The sequence below is a fragment of the Cololabis saira genome, chromosome 7 (assembly GCF_033807715.1).
Source record: "Cololabis saira isolate AMF1-May2022 chromosome 7, fColSai1.1, whole genome shotgun sequence".
NCBI classification, from domain to species: Eukaryota; Metazoa; Chordata; class Actinopteri; order Beloniformes; family Belonidae; genus Cololabis; species Cololabis saira.
The window spans coordinates 15,151,382-15,168,974 of NC_084593.1; the positions used below are offsets into that span (position 1 = coordinate 15,151,382).

At 39.3% G+C, this 17,593-nt stretch overlaps 2 protein-coding genes across 2 annotated transcripts; both read right to left on the reverse strand.

Moving 5' to 3' along the window:
- Window positions 1–409: 409 nt before the first annotated feature.
- si:ch211-255i20.3 (transmembrane emp24 domain-containing protein 11) lies at window positions 410–5,791 on the reverse strand. The gene is made up of 5 exons (XM_061726171.1): window positions 5,455–5,791; window positions 1,935–2,026; window positions 1,144–1,269; window positions 885–1,031; window positions 410–719 (listed from the first exon to the last, which is right to left on the reverse strand). The coding sequence occupies exons 1-5, from the start codon at window positions 5,588–5,590 to the stop codon at window positions 570–572; spliced, it is 651 nt and encodes a 216-aa protein (XP_061582155.1). The 5' UTR covers window positions 5,591–5,791; the 3' UTR covers window positions 410–569.
- Window positions 5,792–7,538: 1,747 nt separating this feature from the next.
- On the reverse strand, window positions 7,539–17,342 carry spon2b (spondin 2b, extracellular matrix protein). The gene is made up of 6 exons (XM_061726172.1): window positions 17,139–17,342; window positions 15,660–15,918; window positions 14,181–14,404; window positions 11,752–11,943; window positions 10,915–11,101; window positions 7,539–8,428 (listed from the first exon to the last, which is right to left on the reverse strand). The coding sequence occupies exons 2-6, from the start codon at window positions 15,892–15,894 to the stop codon at window positions 8,250–8,252; spliced, it is 1,017 nt and encodes a 338-aa protein (XP_061582156.1). The 5' UTR covers window positions 15,895–15,918; window positions 17,139–17,342; the 3' UTR covers window positions 7,539–8,249.
- Between the last annotated feature and the right edge of the window lie 251 nt (window positions 17,343–17,593).

Genomic DNA, 17,593 nt, shown 5'->3' on the forward strand with positions numbered 1-17,593 from the left:
CTTAAAATTGCTTAAAATATTATAAAACAATAGAAAGAAAGCAGAACATCCATTCTGTAATTGCAGTGCAATCAGAAAGTCTGTAGAAAACTTGTAAACATATTTGTGTCTCAAAGGCCATGACTGTAGGCTACAGTTGTAGTAACAGAAAAAAATATGAATTTATAAACTCAACAGCTCAATGCCATTTTCCATTGGCATTTTATGACTATTTTTTGACTCTCAAAGTAATATGGGACAAAGTGTGTCCCTTTTCAGCTGAATACGGGAAGCGTACTTTAGTTTATGAATACGGGATGATTCCGTTTTTCAAGGGACGGTTAGCAACCCTAATACAGACACAATATTACTATTCACAATATACTTTCACAAAACTCCATTTAGTTTTCACTTTTTTATTATGATTAATATTATTGTTATTCTTTTTACTCCAACATAGTCTTCTACATTGTTTATTATATAAAAGCTGTTAAACAAATGACAGGGTTTTTAATTTGTTGATATCTAAAATGCATATTCTTTCATTACAGTGTATACCAAATACACCTGTACAGGTCAAAGTTTAACCATCACACCAGTTTCTTGGCGATGAAGAAGTCTTTGAGTCGTTTCATCTGCCAGAAACCTACAGACAGAAGAATGGAGGTCTGGATCAGAGCCCACCACAACACCTTGCTGTTGGTCTCCTCGCTGATCTGACGAAACACCTCCTCCTTCTCCTGAATAAGAGCACATGACATAAATAGGTAGAGAAAAGAGACTTGAACTTGTTTTAATATTGTATTGGATTCAGAGATCCATTGACGACCTGGATTTGGGGGGAGAGGCAAGTTATCGTATGATGTACTGTATCTGGGTCAGACGAAGGGATTGTTGATGTTTACCCTCTGATACTCCTGCTGCCTTGTGATGTACATCATCTGATCTGTGAGGTGACTGAGACTGCTTTCTAGACTCTCAAAGTTGTCTTTGGTCCTGTCGGCACTGGGATCAGTCGGGTGTTCTCCCATCTGAACATCCAGATGTATCTTCTGTAAAGCGAAGATTATGGAAAATAAATTAGAGAATTTTATCAATCCTCACTTTGCATGCTTGCAAAACATTCGTTTGCCTTGTCCTTTTCTGTGTGTCCGTAGGATTTACCAGCCTTTCTTGAGCATGGACGGAAAACCTTGTGGAGTTGGTCTGGAAACAAAGGTAGTGGTGACCGGAGAGGTGAGCTGTGAAGGTCAATTTGCCAAATTTTCCATAGCGTTTGGACATGACAACCTAAATATAAAACAATAGATTCAGACTGAAAAAAAGGTTTACAGTTGAGTGGAACATGAGTGCTATTAGAATTTCCTTAATTCACTAATCTTTAATAACATGGTGATGAACTAATAAACATGGTAAGTAGTGGTGGGAAAATAAATCGATATTGCAATATATTGTTGCGCTCTCTGTTGCAATAAAACTGACGGCAAATATCAATATTTTATTACAACACACATAATGGATTTACGCGGTTGTCACCGCACTATTGTTCATGCACTTCAATTTGTCCAGCTGTACAGTGTTTACATTTACAAGCCTAGCAGGCAGTGAGGAACTATACAAATGCACTTTCTTTGTACGTTGTATGAAGTTTTGGCATTGAATAAATGCATAACTACAGACGTTTTCCTTTTTATGGGTATTTTTTCTTTCTCAGTCACATATATTGTTATGTATCGTTGATGAAATTTCTTACAATATATCGAATATCGTGTATCGTGATATTATCATTATCGCCACATATCGCCACAGTATTGAATCGTGAGTTACCCATATCGTCTCACCCCTAATGGTAAGTGTGCCTCAGATTTTTTTTAAACGCTGCTTATGTTTAAATTCAGCAGCACACGTTTGTGTGAGCCTGTGTGTCTTGATGGATGTTGCCATGACGGCGGTACCTCCTGGCTATGGTCTCTGACCGTCACAGTGACGCCGAGGTGGGGTGTGTGGCTGGGGGCCTTCTTGTCCCACGGCTCCAACAAGAAGTAACCTAAAGGTATGAGACACGCCAACATACAGTAGAGATGTGCAGATGAAGACATGCTTCAAAAAATGTCTGCTGTGCTTACATGTGCAACATATTCTCCCTTTATTAACTCCTCTGTCAATAAAACCTTGTGAACTTGTCAAAAACTTGGGTGTTATGTTAGATGCTGATCTTAACTTCCAGAAACACATAGCTAATGTCTCCAGGACTGCCTTCTATCATCTTAGAAATACATCTAAAGTAAGATGCTTTCTGTCACAATCAGACTCTGAAAAGTTGGTTCATGCTTTTATCTCCAGTAGATTAGATTATCGCAATGCACTTTTTGAAGGACAAACAAAGCAAAGCAAGGACACTAGATCTGCTCATGGTGCTTTCAGTCACTACGGTCGCAGGAACTAAGGTCTGCTCCAACAGCCCTCTTTCAAAAGCAGACTAAAAACTTACCTTTTTGCACAGGCATTTGACTAAACTCTACATGGTTGGCTGGGTGATCGCACTTTTGTTAAAATTGAATTATTGTTGTTATCGTTGTTTTTCTCTTGACATACTTTTGTCTGTTTCTGTTATTGTAAACCTGTAATTTTTTTTGTTTGTTTGTTTATGTATTTGAGCACATTGAGTCCATGCTCCTCATGTGAAATGTGCTTTATAAATAAATTTGCCTTGCCTTGCCTTATCCTAGCCTGTTCCCTCATATGGTGGGTAAAGATGAATAATAGTCTCGTTTTACATTAAGTGCCTACTATACATTTAAATACGGTTGTAAAATGGTATGTCTGATTACACAAGTGAGATATACAATATATGAAATGCTCTTTACATTTACTCAGTTGGTTGTAGCTGATGCACACCTTTGTGGGTGTGGGTTCATTTTGTCAAGTATACAGAAATCTGAGTCCAAACTAAGATTTCCTGATTTGCCGAAATCAGGAACATAAATCAAATTGCTCCCTATTGTTAAGAAATTGAGTTGCAATTCAAAATTAAAGCTGCAAGCAGCGATGAACGGGCCCTCGCACTCACGGCCACCGCCCCCCATAAGCATATCAGACATGACACCACCCACGACTTCCTATGTCAAACCATTCAAAAGTTATAGCAGAAAAAAGGGACAACCAATCAGAAGAAGGGGCGGGGCTAATTCAAGCCAATGAAGGTCAAGGACTCCATACAGAGTCTGATGACACCACCCACGACTCTCTATGTCAAACCATTCAAAAGTTATAGCAGGAAATAGGGACAACCAATCAAAAGAAGGGGTGGGGCTAATTTTCACTAATTATGGTCAAGGACTCAATACCGAGTCCCATGACACCACCCACGACTCTTTATGTCATACCATTCAAAAGTTATGGCAGAGAAAAGTATTCTAGGGGGCGCTGTTGAGCCGTTAGGCCACGCCCATTAATGCAAACCATGAAATATCAAATTTATTGCCAGGCCTGGCTTGCCTGCAAAATTTGATGACTTTTGGAGAACTATCAAATATGGACCAATCAGATGAAGGGGGGCGCGCTTTTTGGCGTATAGCGTCGTCACAGTAACACTTTTGAAAGAGAAAAGTAATGCGTGTAGTCGCTGGGTGGAGACGCACATTTTGATATATAACACACCTGGGTGCACGTTACGGTTCGGGCCGTATTAATTGCCGAAGGAATGGCATAAATTGCGCCAAAATTACACAATTAATTCAAAATGGCCGACATCCTGTTCGGTTTCGGCCATGGCTCCAAGAGACTTTTCTTTAAGTTGTGCAATGATACAGGTGTGTAGCGATTTTCGTGCATGTACGTCAAACCGTATTGTGGGGCTTGAGGCACAAAGTTTTCTAGGGGGCGCTGTTGAGCCATTTTGCCACGGCCATTAATGCAAACCATTAAATATCAAATTTATCGCCAAGTCTGGCTTGCATGCCAAATTTGGTGCCTTTTGGGGAACTATCAAATATGGACCAATCAGATGAAGGGGGGGTGCGCTTGTTGGCGTCTAGCGTCGCCACGGTAACACTTTTGAAAGAGAAAAGTAATGCGTGTAGTCGCTGGGTGGAGACGCACATTTTGATGTATAACACACCTGGGTGCACGTTACGGTTCGGGCCGTATTAATTGCCGAAGGAATGGCATAAATTGCGCCAAAATTACACAATTAATTCAAAATGGCCGACATCCTGTTCGGTTTCGGCCATGGCTCCAAGAGACTTTTCTTTAAGTTGTGCAATGATACAGGTGTGTAGCGATTTTCGTGCATGTACGTCAAACCGTATTGTGGGGCTTGGGGCACAAAGTTTTCTAGGGGGCGCTGTTGAGCCATTTTGCCACGGCCATTAATGCAAACCATTAAATATCAAATTTATCGCCAAGTCTGGCTTGCATGCCAAATTTGGTGCCTTTTGGGGAACTATCAAATATGGACCAATCAGATGAAGGGGGGGTGCGCTTGTTGGCGTCTAGCGTCGCCACGGTAACACTTTTGAAAGAGAAAAGTAATGCGCGTAGTCGCAGGATGGAGACGCATATTTTGATGTATAACACACCTTGGTGCACGTTACGGTTCGGGCCGTATTAATTCTCGAAGGAATGGCATATATTGCTCCAAAATTACGTGATTAATTCAGAATGTTCAAAATAGCCGACTTCCTGTTCGGTTTCGGCCATAGCGCCAAGAGACTTTTCTTTAAGTTGCGACATGATACAGGTGTGTACCGATTTTCGTTCATGTACGTCAAACCGTATTATGGGGCTTGAGGCGCAAAGTTTTTTCTGTCTGAACGAATCAGATGAAGGGTGGGCGCACTTTTTGGCGTCTAGCGTCGCCACGGTAACGCTTTTGAAAGAGAAAAGTAATGCGTGTTGTTGCAGGATGGAGACGCACATTTTGATGTATAACACACTTGGGGGCACGTTACGGTTCGGGCCGTATTAACTGCCGAAGGAATGGCATAAATTGCACCAAAGTGACACAATTAATTAAAAATGGCCGACTTCCTGTTTGGTTTCGGGCATGACGCCAAGAGACTTTTCTTTAAGTTGTCCCATGATACAGGTGTGTACCGATTTTCGTGCATGTACGTCAAACCGTATCGTGGGGCTTGAGGCACAAAGTTTTCTAGGGGGCGCTGTTGAGCCATTTTGCCACGCCCATTAATGTAAACCATTAAATATCAAATTTTTCACCAGGCCTGACTTGCATGCAAAATTTGGTGACTTTTTGGGCACGTTTAGGGGGGCAAAAAGGCCTTCCTTTTGTCAGAAGAAAAAGAAAAAGAAAAAGAAAAAGAAAAAGAAAAAAAATTCCTACAGATACAATAGGGCCTTCGCACTGAAGGTGCTCGGGCCCTAATGATTGATCATCAGGCACAGACTTGGAGTCTGATTCCCCATTTATCGCTACAGTTGAGAACATAAACACTTTGCTTGTCAGCCGCTCACCTGTCACTAGTGTGTCTTCGGGAACCTCTTCAATGATGCATTTTTCTTCTTGCTCTCCAAGATCAAAATACATACCTGCTGCCAACATCAGGTAACACTGGAGCAGAAAGCCGATCCCTTTCAAACCCATTTTCATTTAACTGAGCGATTAATTCACAATCCCCTCGACAGCAACTTGATGTTTGGCCTCCAGTGTCGGTGGACTTTTAGAGATCTGCTAATTTTAACTCATGCATAAGATGCCTTTTTCTTTTTCTTTCTGCCAGAAAAGATCAATGCCCCACAGCATATATTGAAAGTGGAGGGCTATGAAAGGACTAGCAGCAGTGTGAGAAAGTAACAGGTGTTGCTTTATGTGACGAGACATTCTAGTTGTTTTGCAACTGGCTGACTGAGGAACCAATAGCACGGCTGCTAAGGAAGCGCTGCACTAGATAGCAAATATTCAACCTTCTTAACAACGTTGACGTTATGTTATGGGGCCTCATATGGAGAGAGGAATGAACAAGACCGTTCAAACACTTTTTCTTCCTGTTTAGAAATATCAATTTTACATACTTTCGTCGTATATAATATGTAACACCTGTAGAACTGATTTCATCAGATGTCAAAAGTGACTGATGTTCAACTGTGACCGAAGTAAAGTAACAAACACAGGAAGGAGTTTAGGGAAAGAGTTTATTCTCTGTGCTGAGGGCTGTATGTTTAGATATACGGCTGTGTGTGTGTGTGGGGGGGAGTATTGAAATGTAATTACATATATTTGCTGAAACTGAGTGGGAAAGGTAAATCAAAGTATCACATATAGTTGCCATATGTTCATTTAAGAAGAGGGCGCTGGAAATGTAAACTCCTACACACGGAAGAAACCGCTCTCACATTCAACATCTGTGAAAGTCTGAAGTTAAGAGTCAGATTTCCGTTTCCACCCACACCACAGTTGTGAAAGAAGAAGTCTCAATAGTATATCAATACATTTATTTATTTCCCTTGTCTGCTTATATATTAATAGTTAATACCAAATTTGGCAAAACCTGAAAGCCACATATATATGTTTTTTGATCTTGCAACAGAAGTTGTTTTGATTTATTGTTGTTTTGCATGAGTGTGTGTGTGTGTGTGTGTGTGTGTGTGTGTGTGTGTGTGTGTGTGTGTGTGTTCATCCCTCTTGACAGTCATGACTTGTTTTTGTCAGGGAGGACTAGAATCACCGACAGTGAGACATGAGAGAGCAGGAAAGACAAGACAAGAGACGGTCTATTTAGCTATGTACATACAATCTACAGTATGCATTGAAATTAAAATATATACCTGCTTGTATCCTACCTCAATACATTTTTAATCATTCATTAAAATGAATAATGTATCATGGATTTAAAATCTATGTTACTAAGCTTTTTATTTCATAACATTTTACGTGAACCGTCTATACTTCTGAAAATTTCTATTAATGTCAAAGCCACTTATCTCTCACGTCACACAGTGTAATCTGCTGTGGCTAAACTGTTCATTTTGTAACTCATTATAGGAGATTTTGTTTCTCATGTGGAACATGAAGCTTTTAAAATGTATATTGAGTGTCTGATCATCCAGATAATGGTGAAATTGTTTTATTTTGTTTGGAAAAAGGATAAAAAGTAATGTTTTTACAATATTTACATATTTATTCATAAATGTGATCAATTCAGTCTGCTGCATAATCCTCTTTGCTCTCTCAGATTTTGTCTTATGATATAAACAGCTGATAAAAAGTTTTTTATATTTGAGAAGCTCCTTTATCCTTTTTATGAGCTACACTTCATCAAGGTGAAAACTGTCCAGTCCTGGAACTTGAATGCAGGTCAACCAAGTTTAAAGTTTTTCTTCAGGCCCCGTATTAATATGTTATCCTACGTGGCTCAGAGGTAACGGCGACCAAAGGCAGTATGTGGAGACCCTAGATCAGGAAGGCAGTCCGCTAAAAATAGTTCCTGCTCTGTAATTACAGCTATTACTTAAGGTTTGATAGTAAAACACAAAAAAATATTCTGTATTAATGAAACAATAATCAGAAGACACAATACGATATGAAATATTTACACTTTATTGATCTTTACAGAAGGCATATACATTTTTTTTCCAAATTTCTTGCATGTTTTCTTTTTTATTACAAAAACCTGTTTTATATTTTATATGTATATCTTAATGACATAATGTATTGGAATACAAATTATAACTTTCCTATTTCATATACTGTACACCACAGGGTAAAATCCTGTGAATAAAAATGTTTTTTCTGAAGGAAAACAACTACAATATGCTTGTAAACATGTAAACTTTCAATTGGTTCTCTTGTTCTCACGTATCTCTAGTCTGATATTATTTGGTTTTTAAATGATACCATTTAAAAAGATACTTCACAAAGAAATGTCTAGACATACATAGTTATCATGTTTTCAGCTTATGGCCCCGTTAAAACCTTACCGTTTTATCTCCAGGCCACCTGATAATCTGACAAGACTAAAGTGGTATCTAGTAGCTCTTTTGCCAAACTACACCTTTTCAGCACTTTCAGTCGTATCACAATGACCTGAGGAGGACAATTCTTCTTTCCAGTCACTCTTTCCCTCGATGACTGAAATTCAGTCGGTATGAAAGGAAATGGTTGTTCTTAAAGCTTATGCCTCGTGCGAATATACGGCAGACCTTTTATAGTTGCTTGTTCGTCTGTGTCCCTTCCTCCCATTCCTGGATTTCCTCTCTCTCTTCTTTCTTCTCTCCTTCCTCTTCTTTGCCTCCCTCCTGTCCTGGCTTAGTCATAAGCAGTTGTCCGGGAAGCACTTCCTCTCCTCCTCCAGCAGGGGGCAGGCTGCGCCGTTGTTGGCTGCATGCATGATGACGTAACGCGTGCGGTGCTGCACACCTGAGTCTCCACACTTGCCTTTGCACAAGCCCCACGGAGACCAGACCGACACCTCGCAGTCCAGAGGGGTGTCTGCACAGAGAGGGATACAACAGTCACTTATCGTCCCCCTGATTGCGCTTTCCAGCTCAAGTGGAGGAACGTTATTCCTGAAAAATATTTGGAAGCCACTGCAAAAACTCAAAATCTTAACAAGAATATTCGTCTTATTTCTAGTTAAAATGTCTCATTTTTAGTCAAAAAAATCTCATTATACTTAAAACAAGACTCATCACAATTTTCACCTGTTTCAAGTAGGTTTTCACTTAAAATAAGTAGAAAAATCTGCCAGTGGAACAAGATTTTTTTGCTTTTAATGAGAAGATAAATCTTGTCCCACTGGCAGATTTTTCTACTTATTGCAAGTGAAAATTTACTTGAAACAGGTGAAAATTGTCAAATAACAAGTTATTTTTCTGGTAATGACTCTTGTTTTAAGTGTAATGAGATTTTTTGACTAAAAATGAGACATTTTAACTAGAAATAAGACAAATATTCATGGTAAGATTTTGAGTTTTTGCAGTGAGAGGGGAATTTGTGAGTGGATAATATTTATTAGTTTTTATGCCTATATATTTTTTTAAAACTGCTTCTTTTTTTTTTTTTAGAAATAATTAAAATCTTGGCAGCTGATATGCTGCTGGAGTTACTATTTTTATTGAATCTTCACTTTTTTCTGCTGAATTTGTTTGTTCTTAGCCAGAATAACTCTTTCATCTCTTTCATCACAATAAGCAACAGATATATATATATATATATATATTTTACACATTTCTAAAGGGAAATCAAACTGTAATACACAATCGGGCTTGAACAATAAGGTATTTGTTAATTAATTTAATGATTTTTTTTTGTATTTTGCTTTTGCTTTTTTACTTTAGCTGACCTTTCATCAACATCTATGAAACTGTTAAGCTACTTTACGCAACCGAGTCGTGAGCTTAAAGCTGATATGTATTGCAGTTGTGGGTTAAAAAGTGGAAAAACAGAAGAACCGGAGGCGTTGTGAAAAGTGCATGGATGAAACATCAGTTCAGGGTCTGAACATGGATGTCAAGTCAGGCCTGATTTCCACATCTTCCTTTCACCCTGTGTGTCCATTAGTGAGAGTAGAAGGACCAGTTGATAAAATATGCAAAAGCAGATTTACAAATGAAGTGTAGTGTTTCACTGATAGAATTTAAGATTCTGTACAGTCTCTGGGGAAAGGACACAAAAGAGATGGATTGCTGGGGAGGGGAAGGATGGAAAGAGGAACAGATGGAGGCACAGGATGGAGTATTGGAATTGGGGCAGGAAACCCCAACAGATTCCTGGCAACGATTGGTTGTTTGTTGCTGGGTAGTCAAGGGAACAAGCTTGTATTCTGTGATGCTGACTCAAGTTTTACAGTCATGGTCAACACTGAATCTTATTACCACACTGTAAGCTCTTTAGCCAGATTGACATGACGTTACATTTCCCTTTGAAAAAATCTTTTACTTGTCAAGACTACATTTAGAGTATATGTGGGTGTATACAGAAAAGATTGTATTTCCCCAATCAATCTACATCAGTCACGATGTGTGTAAAATCTTTTTTTGACGTCTTTATACTTTGAATTTCTCGTGATTTGAAACAGCTTTCATCTTCCTTCTACAATGATCTTATTCTTCTTGCTGACAGACTTCTAATTATTACCACCACACAATAAAGCAAGGTCTTAATCTGGTTGCCAACATCTGAATAAGTTAATTTCTGGATAAACCTCTGTGTATGTGGGTCCCACATGGTGTCAGAACACAGCTGTACGTCATTTCCACATAGTTTTCAAAAAGTGATCCCTAACATCTTGCATCTTTTCTATTTTGCCTTTTTGCTCAGTGCCAGATGTGCCCCAGGCGTTTTCTGAAGCCCTGCACATGGCTGGCTTCTCTGGTTTCTGCTTGGAAGTAATTGGGTTTGTGTGTGGCCTGTAATGTTTCCCAAATGCTTTCATGAGTCAGCACAACATACGCATTTCTAACCTTTATTTATTTATTTGCAATTGGCAAAACATGTGGCATGCAATTTTTTTATTTTTCCTCTTCTTCACTATCTATTACATGTACTATATGTACATTGTACATTACTGCATATGCTGTTTGAAGTGTTATATGTTGCCTTGTTTAAACACATTGGAGCATTATAAAGATGCCCTGTTCTGCCCTTTTTGTGCTGACCAGCTTTGGCTCTATGTGAAAAAAGGCTGCTTTGTCATCCGTGTGCTTGGTGCCAGTAGGAAAAAAACGTTTTCCAACCACCCTGAACATACTACAATGTACTTCTCTGCTGTTGTAAAACCTTACCTGCCACACACATATACTATGTCCCCCACAAGTGCTTATATTTAACCATTTAGTATTAATCTTTTTTTTTAATGAATGCAGATATCATATCTCATTTACTTTTAAGCAATCATATGATTTAAAAAAAAAAAAACCCAAAAAAAGCAATCATATGAGGAGAATAATCGTGAATGTGTTTGCTTATCGACCTACTTATGAGCTTGTCTTCGATCTCATTTCCTGTCGGCAGAAGGTTGGACTGGGTGGGCTCCACTGGAAGGCCTATGATCTGATTAGTTTTCTTTATTTTTGTGAACGTGACCTTGGCAATGGGAGGTAGGTGCTTCACACGGGGATAGAAGAAGGAATTGGCAGGATGGCTGGGGAAAGAGGAAGTGATCTATAGCAGGGAATAATAAACAAGAAGTAACAGATGGTAAGTGGAAATATGCTTGCAAAATAGCCAATAGTCACACTTTGTAGGACAGCAACAAATATTAACAGAAAGTACTGATAAAAATCGATGGTATAATGTGCAGACCACATAAAGATTGAGCTAAAATAACACTAAGAAACATCTTATTAAGAAAAAATAATACCCTTTATGGTTGCATACTCTGTGATGAAGTAGTCAAATTGTCTTTTTTACCCCAGGCTAACATGCCTGCAGCAATTGTTGTGTAAATAACAACTTTAATATTTGATGAACCAGCCTAAGCTTTTATCTTTCATTGGGGACTGAGCAGATGCTAAATTTGTTCTTTACTTCAAGTGTCGTTTGAGTCTTAACCAATTCAAAAATGTACTCTTCTTCATCTTCTTCATAAAATTTGCACAACATGAGAACAGCTGTCCAAAATTCATTTGACTACTTCATTTACCCTTTTGACAAAAGCAGCGTATAAAACAGCATATACAAATTGTCATAAGCTTAAGAAGAGATCTAAAATGTAGTAAATTATGTCAACTTTATCTGCCACTTGTGGAGCTTGTGGTTGTACTCCCACTGTGAGTGATTGTAACTTTGGATTGATGTAGTTGTTGACTCACTTCTGAGATTTTGTCTTGCGGGATTGTTTCAAAGTTGGGAGAAGAGAATGTGAAGCCGCTGTCAGTTCCTGCGTCGTATGGGAAGAGCTCCAGAGTCACACTGTCTTTCCACTGATCGCCATCACACAGGTCAACGCTGTCCACGCCCACAAACCAGTCCGGGCTAGGAACGAGCCGCACGATAAACGACAACTGCAGATGGAGGAAGTATAAAATAGGGAAGGAGGTGGAGAGTAGAGATAGAGAAAGCAGAAGTAAAATAAGAAGATGTGTCAGTATTTTCTTTTTTTTTTTTGTGGACGTTTTTGTTCCTACTTTGTTCCTACGTGAGATTTCACATGAATTTGTTATTCTTAATTGAGTAAGATGTGACAAGTGTCTTTCTGCATTACGACCACAATGGACTCCTCACCATGTCTAATTTTTTTACTGGACTAACTGGGTCAAGGTTTATCGTACCGTTCTAGCACTCCTGTTCCTATTCCTATTCCTAAGGCCAATACAGATTTGTTCCTTATTTTAAGACGTAGCAAAAGACTCACCAGAGGGAAGTCTAAAGTGCACCTTGCAGGTTAACAACCCCAACAGCTTAAAGTGGTAGCCTTGTGGCTTGGAGGGACGGGCAGAGCTGAATCTGGGTCTGGAGGAGGCAGGTTTAAGTCCCCCGGGTGGCAACTGAGGTGAACCGCTATGGGCCCTCGAGCTTAGTGGCCCTTAACCCCCGAACTGCTCCCTGGGTGCTGGGAAAATGGCAGCCCACTGCCCTTAATGCAACTAGTGATGGGTTAAGAGCAGGGGACTGTGTTTCATGAGATATATACTGACAAATAAAGCTTATTCAAGTATAGAAAAAGGCTGCAAGAACAAGGTTTTTGGTTATTAAACAAACACGAAAAAACACTGCTCTGAAGTTCACAAGGGATAAAAATGAATTTTTACTATTACTAATTATTAAGAACAAGGATTATACACCTAGGGGCCTGGATGTGGAAGAAATCAAAAATTGCTAATGGAAATGCATATGGTAGAACACATCCTTGTCATAATATCCATAGCCTCTAAAAGCAACCCAAAAAGATAAATAATTAATGGAAATGATGTCAACTTGAGGATATTTACATTTTGCTGAGATGAGAACAAGTGGAGAGCTGAGCAGGTGTCGGGGTGAGTAACGGATGTTGCATGCTGCTGTCATTTGAAACATAGAAGCTGCGTGAATTGCCCTCAGTTATTATTCCCAAACAAGCCATGCAGTTCCGGCTTTTGTAACTTATCGGGAACTGCTTCAAATCACTGGGTAAATAATCCTATAGAGCAGCAACAGGTTGTTGTTGCAGGACCATCACAAAATGCACCCCGATGCAAAAGCTAGCTTTGTTTACCCAGGAAAACTGTGGATTTTGTTTTCATAACAGGGAAGAGTTTGTACACTGGTCCCCCATACAAATGTATTATTAACATATAAACCTTACTATTACCTCTACTGTAGAAAGCGCTGAAACAGAGCCATGACCCCCTTGTTGCAGAATATAACACTTTGGTTAAAAAAAGAGGCTCTTTTTTTGTGGTTTTCAGCATTTATGTGTCACAAAACACATTTAATTAATTAGTGCCAAAAATTGTACAGTCTACAATTTGGCTACTGTCATGGTATTGGAGCATTAACTGTTTTGCTGCATTATCATAATTAATTTTGCATAAACACTCTGTGTTATTGTATCAATATACTGTTAAAGGCATTTTATCTTTAAAGGGGACATTTTATGGCATCTAATACCTATTTTAAACAGGCCTTGAATGTCTTAAAAACAAGCTTCTGATTGTTTTTGCTAAATAAATTAGAAATTCAGCCTCTGAGCCATGTCTTTATCTTCCCATTCTCTAACCTCATTATCTATGCAGGATTCTGAGTGGGTGGGGAGGCTATGATAATGAGGCTCTGTGCTGATTGTCTGCCTGAATGACGCGATACACCGCTACGAAAAAATGGCGGAAGCTCCGGCCGGCGGAGTTAGTTGTGGACGTGGTTTCATGCATCGGAGGCCAACCGATGTGAATTTCATTTTGGTTACGTAACGACGGGAGCAGAATCTGAACGGCTCGTAGAAGCCACATCACACTGGACGGCTCATCCGGGCGGCTGTACAGACACTGCAGAATGTGGTTTCTTTCCTCCTTCTCTGAGTTGGCAGGCTGAGGGGAGACCACTTTATATATGTTAAAGCAAGAAAAAACCTGTTTTTCATAATAGGTCCCCTTTAACTTAAGAAAAACGACAGCTTTCTTGATTGATTTACCCGCATCATTGGCTCTCTAGAGCGGACTGAAGACACCATCCTGTATTATTTACTGACCTGTCAGCAGTGAGGTCCCCCTGTACTCAATGCCCTGACCCAGACTGAAGAGAGACTGTTGTTGGAGATACTTACATAAGAGTGTCTGGCGAGGACCTCAAACTCAGTGCTCATCTGGCCCGTTCCTCCCACAACAGCAGGAGCAGAGAAGATCCCATAAACGCTCTGGATGCGTTCGCCGGCCGTCTCGACTTCCTTCATGAGCGTCCAGGCTTCGCCTTTCTCCGAAAACTCCCTCACTCCATTGCTGGCAAACTCATTACGTTGCCACATGTGGTAGTCGGAACTGTGGGTCACCCCTGGAGCAGAGAGAACAGCATGAAGGATTGTAGTAATTGCTGCAGCAGGTATTAGTAGTGTCCTGCTGGGTTTTGCTTTTATCCATTAAGCAACATTAAGTTTTACATATCAGGTGCATTCAGACTTGGAAGAAATATGACACTGGGATATTCAATTGAAATAATGTTTATTTAACAAAAACTAAGCAAAAGAGCAGAAGCAGTGTGTGAAAAGTTATGCCCACCCTATAATTTATTGCTTGTTGAACCATGTTCAACAGAAATAATTTAAAATGATGATTTTTATTTTTGAAACTTTCATTGTCTTGCATCATTGTGGAAGAATTTTTACCCACTTTTTATTTTAAGAGGTTTATTCAGATCATTGAGGTTGGTGGATATTTGTTTATGCTCAGTCTTTTGTTGTTTTTCTTGTAAGTCATGTTTTACTGTTGTGTGTATATACAGTATATACAGTATGTATATATATATATATATATATATATATATATATACAGTATATATATATATATATATATATATATATATATATATATATATATATATATATACACAGTATATATATATATGTATATATATATATATATATATATATATATATATATATATATATATATATATATATATATACAGTCTCTGTGAGTGTTACAGAGTCCTGACCTTGGGCTGAACTCGCTGCAACGTCCACTTCAGAGAAAACTGTCTTCACTGTTTTCCACTTGTTTTTTCACAAAAATTAAAATCCCGTTTGATTGTAAATGTCGGTATGACTCTTTTTCGATTGACAGGTAACAGCAATTTCTTCTGTATGATCGTTGCTGTCTTTTCTCCTCTCCCACTGGGTTTTAAATCTTTATCAAGACTTATCTTTTCCCCTGGCTTTTGTCTCAGATTAAGTCTTTTATCTAAACCGGTTTTAGTAGTTTTAATAGCTTTATCATTTAAGTGATTTAACTTATGTGATTTTATGACATAAAATTTTACTACCATTTCATGTTACTTTATACGATGTATTTCCTGTTTTTCTTCTTTTACCCTGTGAAACACTTAAATTTAAATGTGCTGTATAAATAAAGTTGACTTGACTTGACTTGAGACCAGGAAACATTTGTAGTTAGTTCCAGTTGCTGATGATAAATTAATGTCACATGGATTTTTACTCTAACTTCCAAAGTGCGTGATGAATCTGCTCCTCGTTATAGGATTTGACAATAATTTACATGGGAAAAAAAGAAGAAAGTGTTGGTGCACCTACCAATGAGGTTGGACCACTGTGCAGGGGGCCGGTACACAGGGTACTGCTTTGGGAAAGCTGCTTGGGTCCATTTACCGGTGAACGTTATTCTGTACTGAGCTGGTTCTGAGACTGCGCACATGGGCACGTCGGTAGGAACGGGCATCGGACGAACACCCTGGCCCAGGGTCAACATCACCATGAGCAGGTGGCGGAGGATCTCAGGGAAGGAGAGAGAATTTGTTGGGGTTTCCATGATAGAGTTGGGAGAATAGAAGACCTGAAGGAGATGCAAGAAGTGGAGAAAAAACATGTTTATGTTCAAATGTTTTCTGTGAAGGGCGAGAGAGAGACAGAGAGAGAGAGATGATGTAAATGAGAAAATAGGAATAACTTCTTTAATTGCTCCTATAGGTTTTTATAACCAGTAAATGTGAAGGGAAGGGATGTGGAAGTGCCCAGTACAAACCAGCTGTGTTCAGTGCTGCTCACATGTCTGATCTCAAGAATGATAAGCGGTTTCTACTTCTACAGCTTATATATGGGCAGTACTTTTTGAATTGATCACAGAACATTGTACTCAGATGAGAGCGATTCCCCAAGACGTCTTCGTTACACGGCTGCCTTGTTTTATGTCTTCTTTAAGATTTAGTTTCTGGCTACCACACTGTTTTTTTCAGCTGCATGCTCAATGAGCCGCATCTCTTACATGAAGCTTAGCTGTTAAACTCCAGACTAGTTAATTAACCTCAAACTAGTTAATGAAAACATGTCCGATGTTTATATTCTGTTAAGCAACATTTCAAAAGTTTACTTCAAGTTCCTTTTACAGAACACAGGTGTTGTGCATTTGCAGTTATTTTTCTTTTGCTAATGTCAGACGTAAATGCTGTTCTGTCCTCTTGTTGTCTGATCTTAGATATAAATGGACAAACTAAGATAAATCTAAGATGTCAGGCTGCACCATGAGTGTGGGCTTTTACAAGTGCTGCGTGTGAGTCAGGTGTCTTTTTTTTCTACTTAAACCTACACTGTTCCCCACTGACTTCTCATCAATAAGCTGACTTTTAGTCAGTTCATGAATGAGGAGTTAGCAGGAGATCTGGCATTGATTAAAACACATTTCTATAACTCATCCTGTCGTCTGTCAGTGATGGAGCATCAACTTGGCCGTCAATATTCACGTCTTTCATACTCTGTCAATAACTCCTCCGGCCTTGATTCCTCACTCAATCACTTAGTAAGCCATATCATATTGATGTCAATGTCTCCTGATGAATCAACGGCACGCTCATGCAGTTGTTCACAGCGCTACACACAGTTCATGGGATGTTTTGACATGCATTTGCACTGCTAAACCTTCTACACTTGTCCGTCACTTTGCTGTTCTGAAAATCTTTATGCAAATGTAAAATGTTGCCTTTCAACTTATATGGTTCAGGGTAATTGTTATACAGTCTTATAGAAACAAAGTAAAAGCATGGTATTAAAATTACTCACAGGTTTTGCTCAAGATTCCAGATGAAGGAAGATTTGCAGCAGATGAGTGGAGAGGAGGGCTGGGAGTGAGGAAAGGGGGAGAGGAGAGCAGTGGATGTGGCTGTCGGGACGAGTGACTGCGAAGCTTTAGGTCCTCTTTTGCCTATTTATGTCTTTCAGGAGGTTCACCCTCCTCTTCCTCCCTTCTTTCTTTCCTTTAACCCCCCCTTTCCACCTCTTACTCCACTCCCTTCTCCAGTTTGCCCCACTCCTTCCCTCAAGCCCTCTATCTGATCACCTCCATGCCCTCTCACTTTGGCTTTCCCTCCTCCACTCTCCTCTTCTTACACTTTGTAAGTGGCTCTTTAACGGGATAATGTGTTCAGCAGCTTTGGATGCACAGCCAACAGTTCTCCGTACCTCTGGTAGAGTGTCATTTCACCGGATGACACCGTGGGTCTCTATACTAGCAAATA

Coding starts and splice junctions, on each gene's coding strand:
- si:ch211-255i20.3 (XM_061726171.1), bottom strand. CDS start 5,590: ATGAAAATGGGTTTGAAAGGGATCGGCTTTCTGCTCCAGTGTTACCTG. Junction 1,270..1,934: donor TCAGAGACCATAGCCAGGAG/GTACCGCCGTCA, acceptor TTTTATATTTAG/GTTGTCATGTCCAAACGCTA. Junction 1,032..1,143: donor TCCATGCTCAAGAAAGGCTG/GTAAATCCTACG, acceptor TTCGCTTTACAG/AAGATACATCTGGATGTTCA.
- spon2b (XM_061726172.1), bottom strand. CDS start 15,894: ATGGAAACCCCAACAAATTCTCTCTCCTTCCCTGAGATCCTCCGCCAC. Junction 14,405..15,659: donor ACAGTGGTCCAACCTCATTG/GTAGGTGCACCA, acceptor TCTCTGCTCCAG/GGGTGACCCACAGTTCCGAC. Junction 11,944..14,180: donor TCCTCGCCAGACACTCTTAT/GTAAGTATCTCC, acceptor CTCCATCTGCAG/TTGTCGTTTATCGTGCGGCT.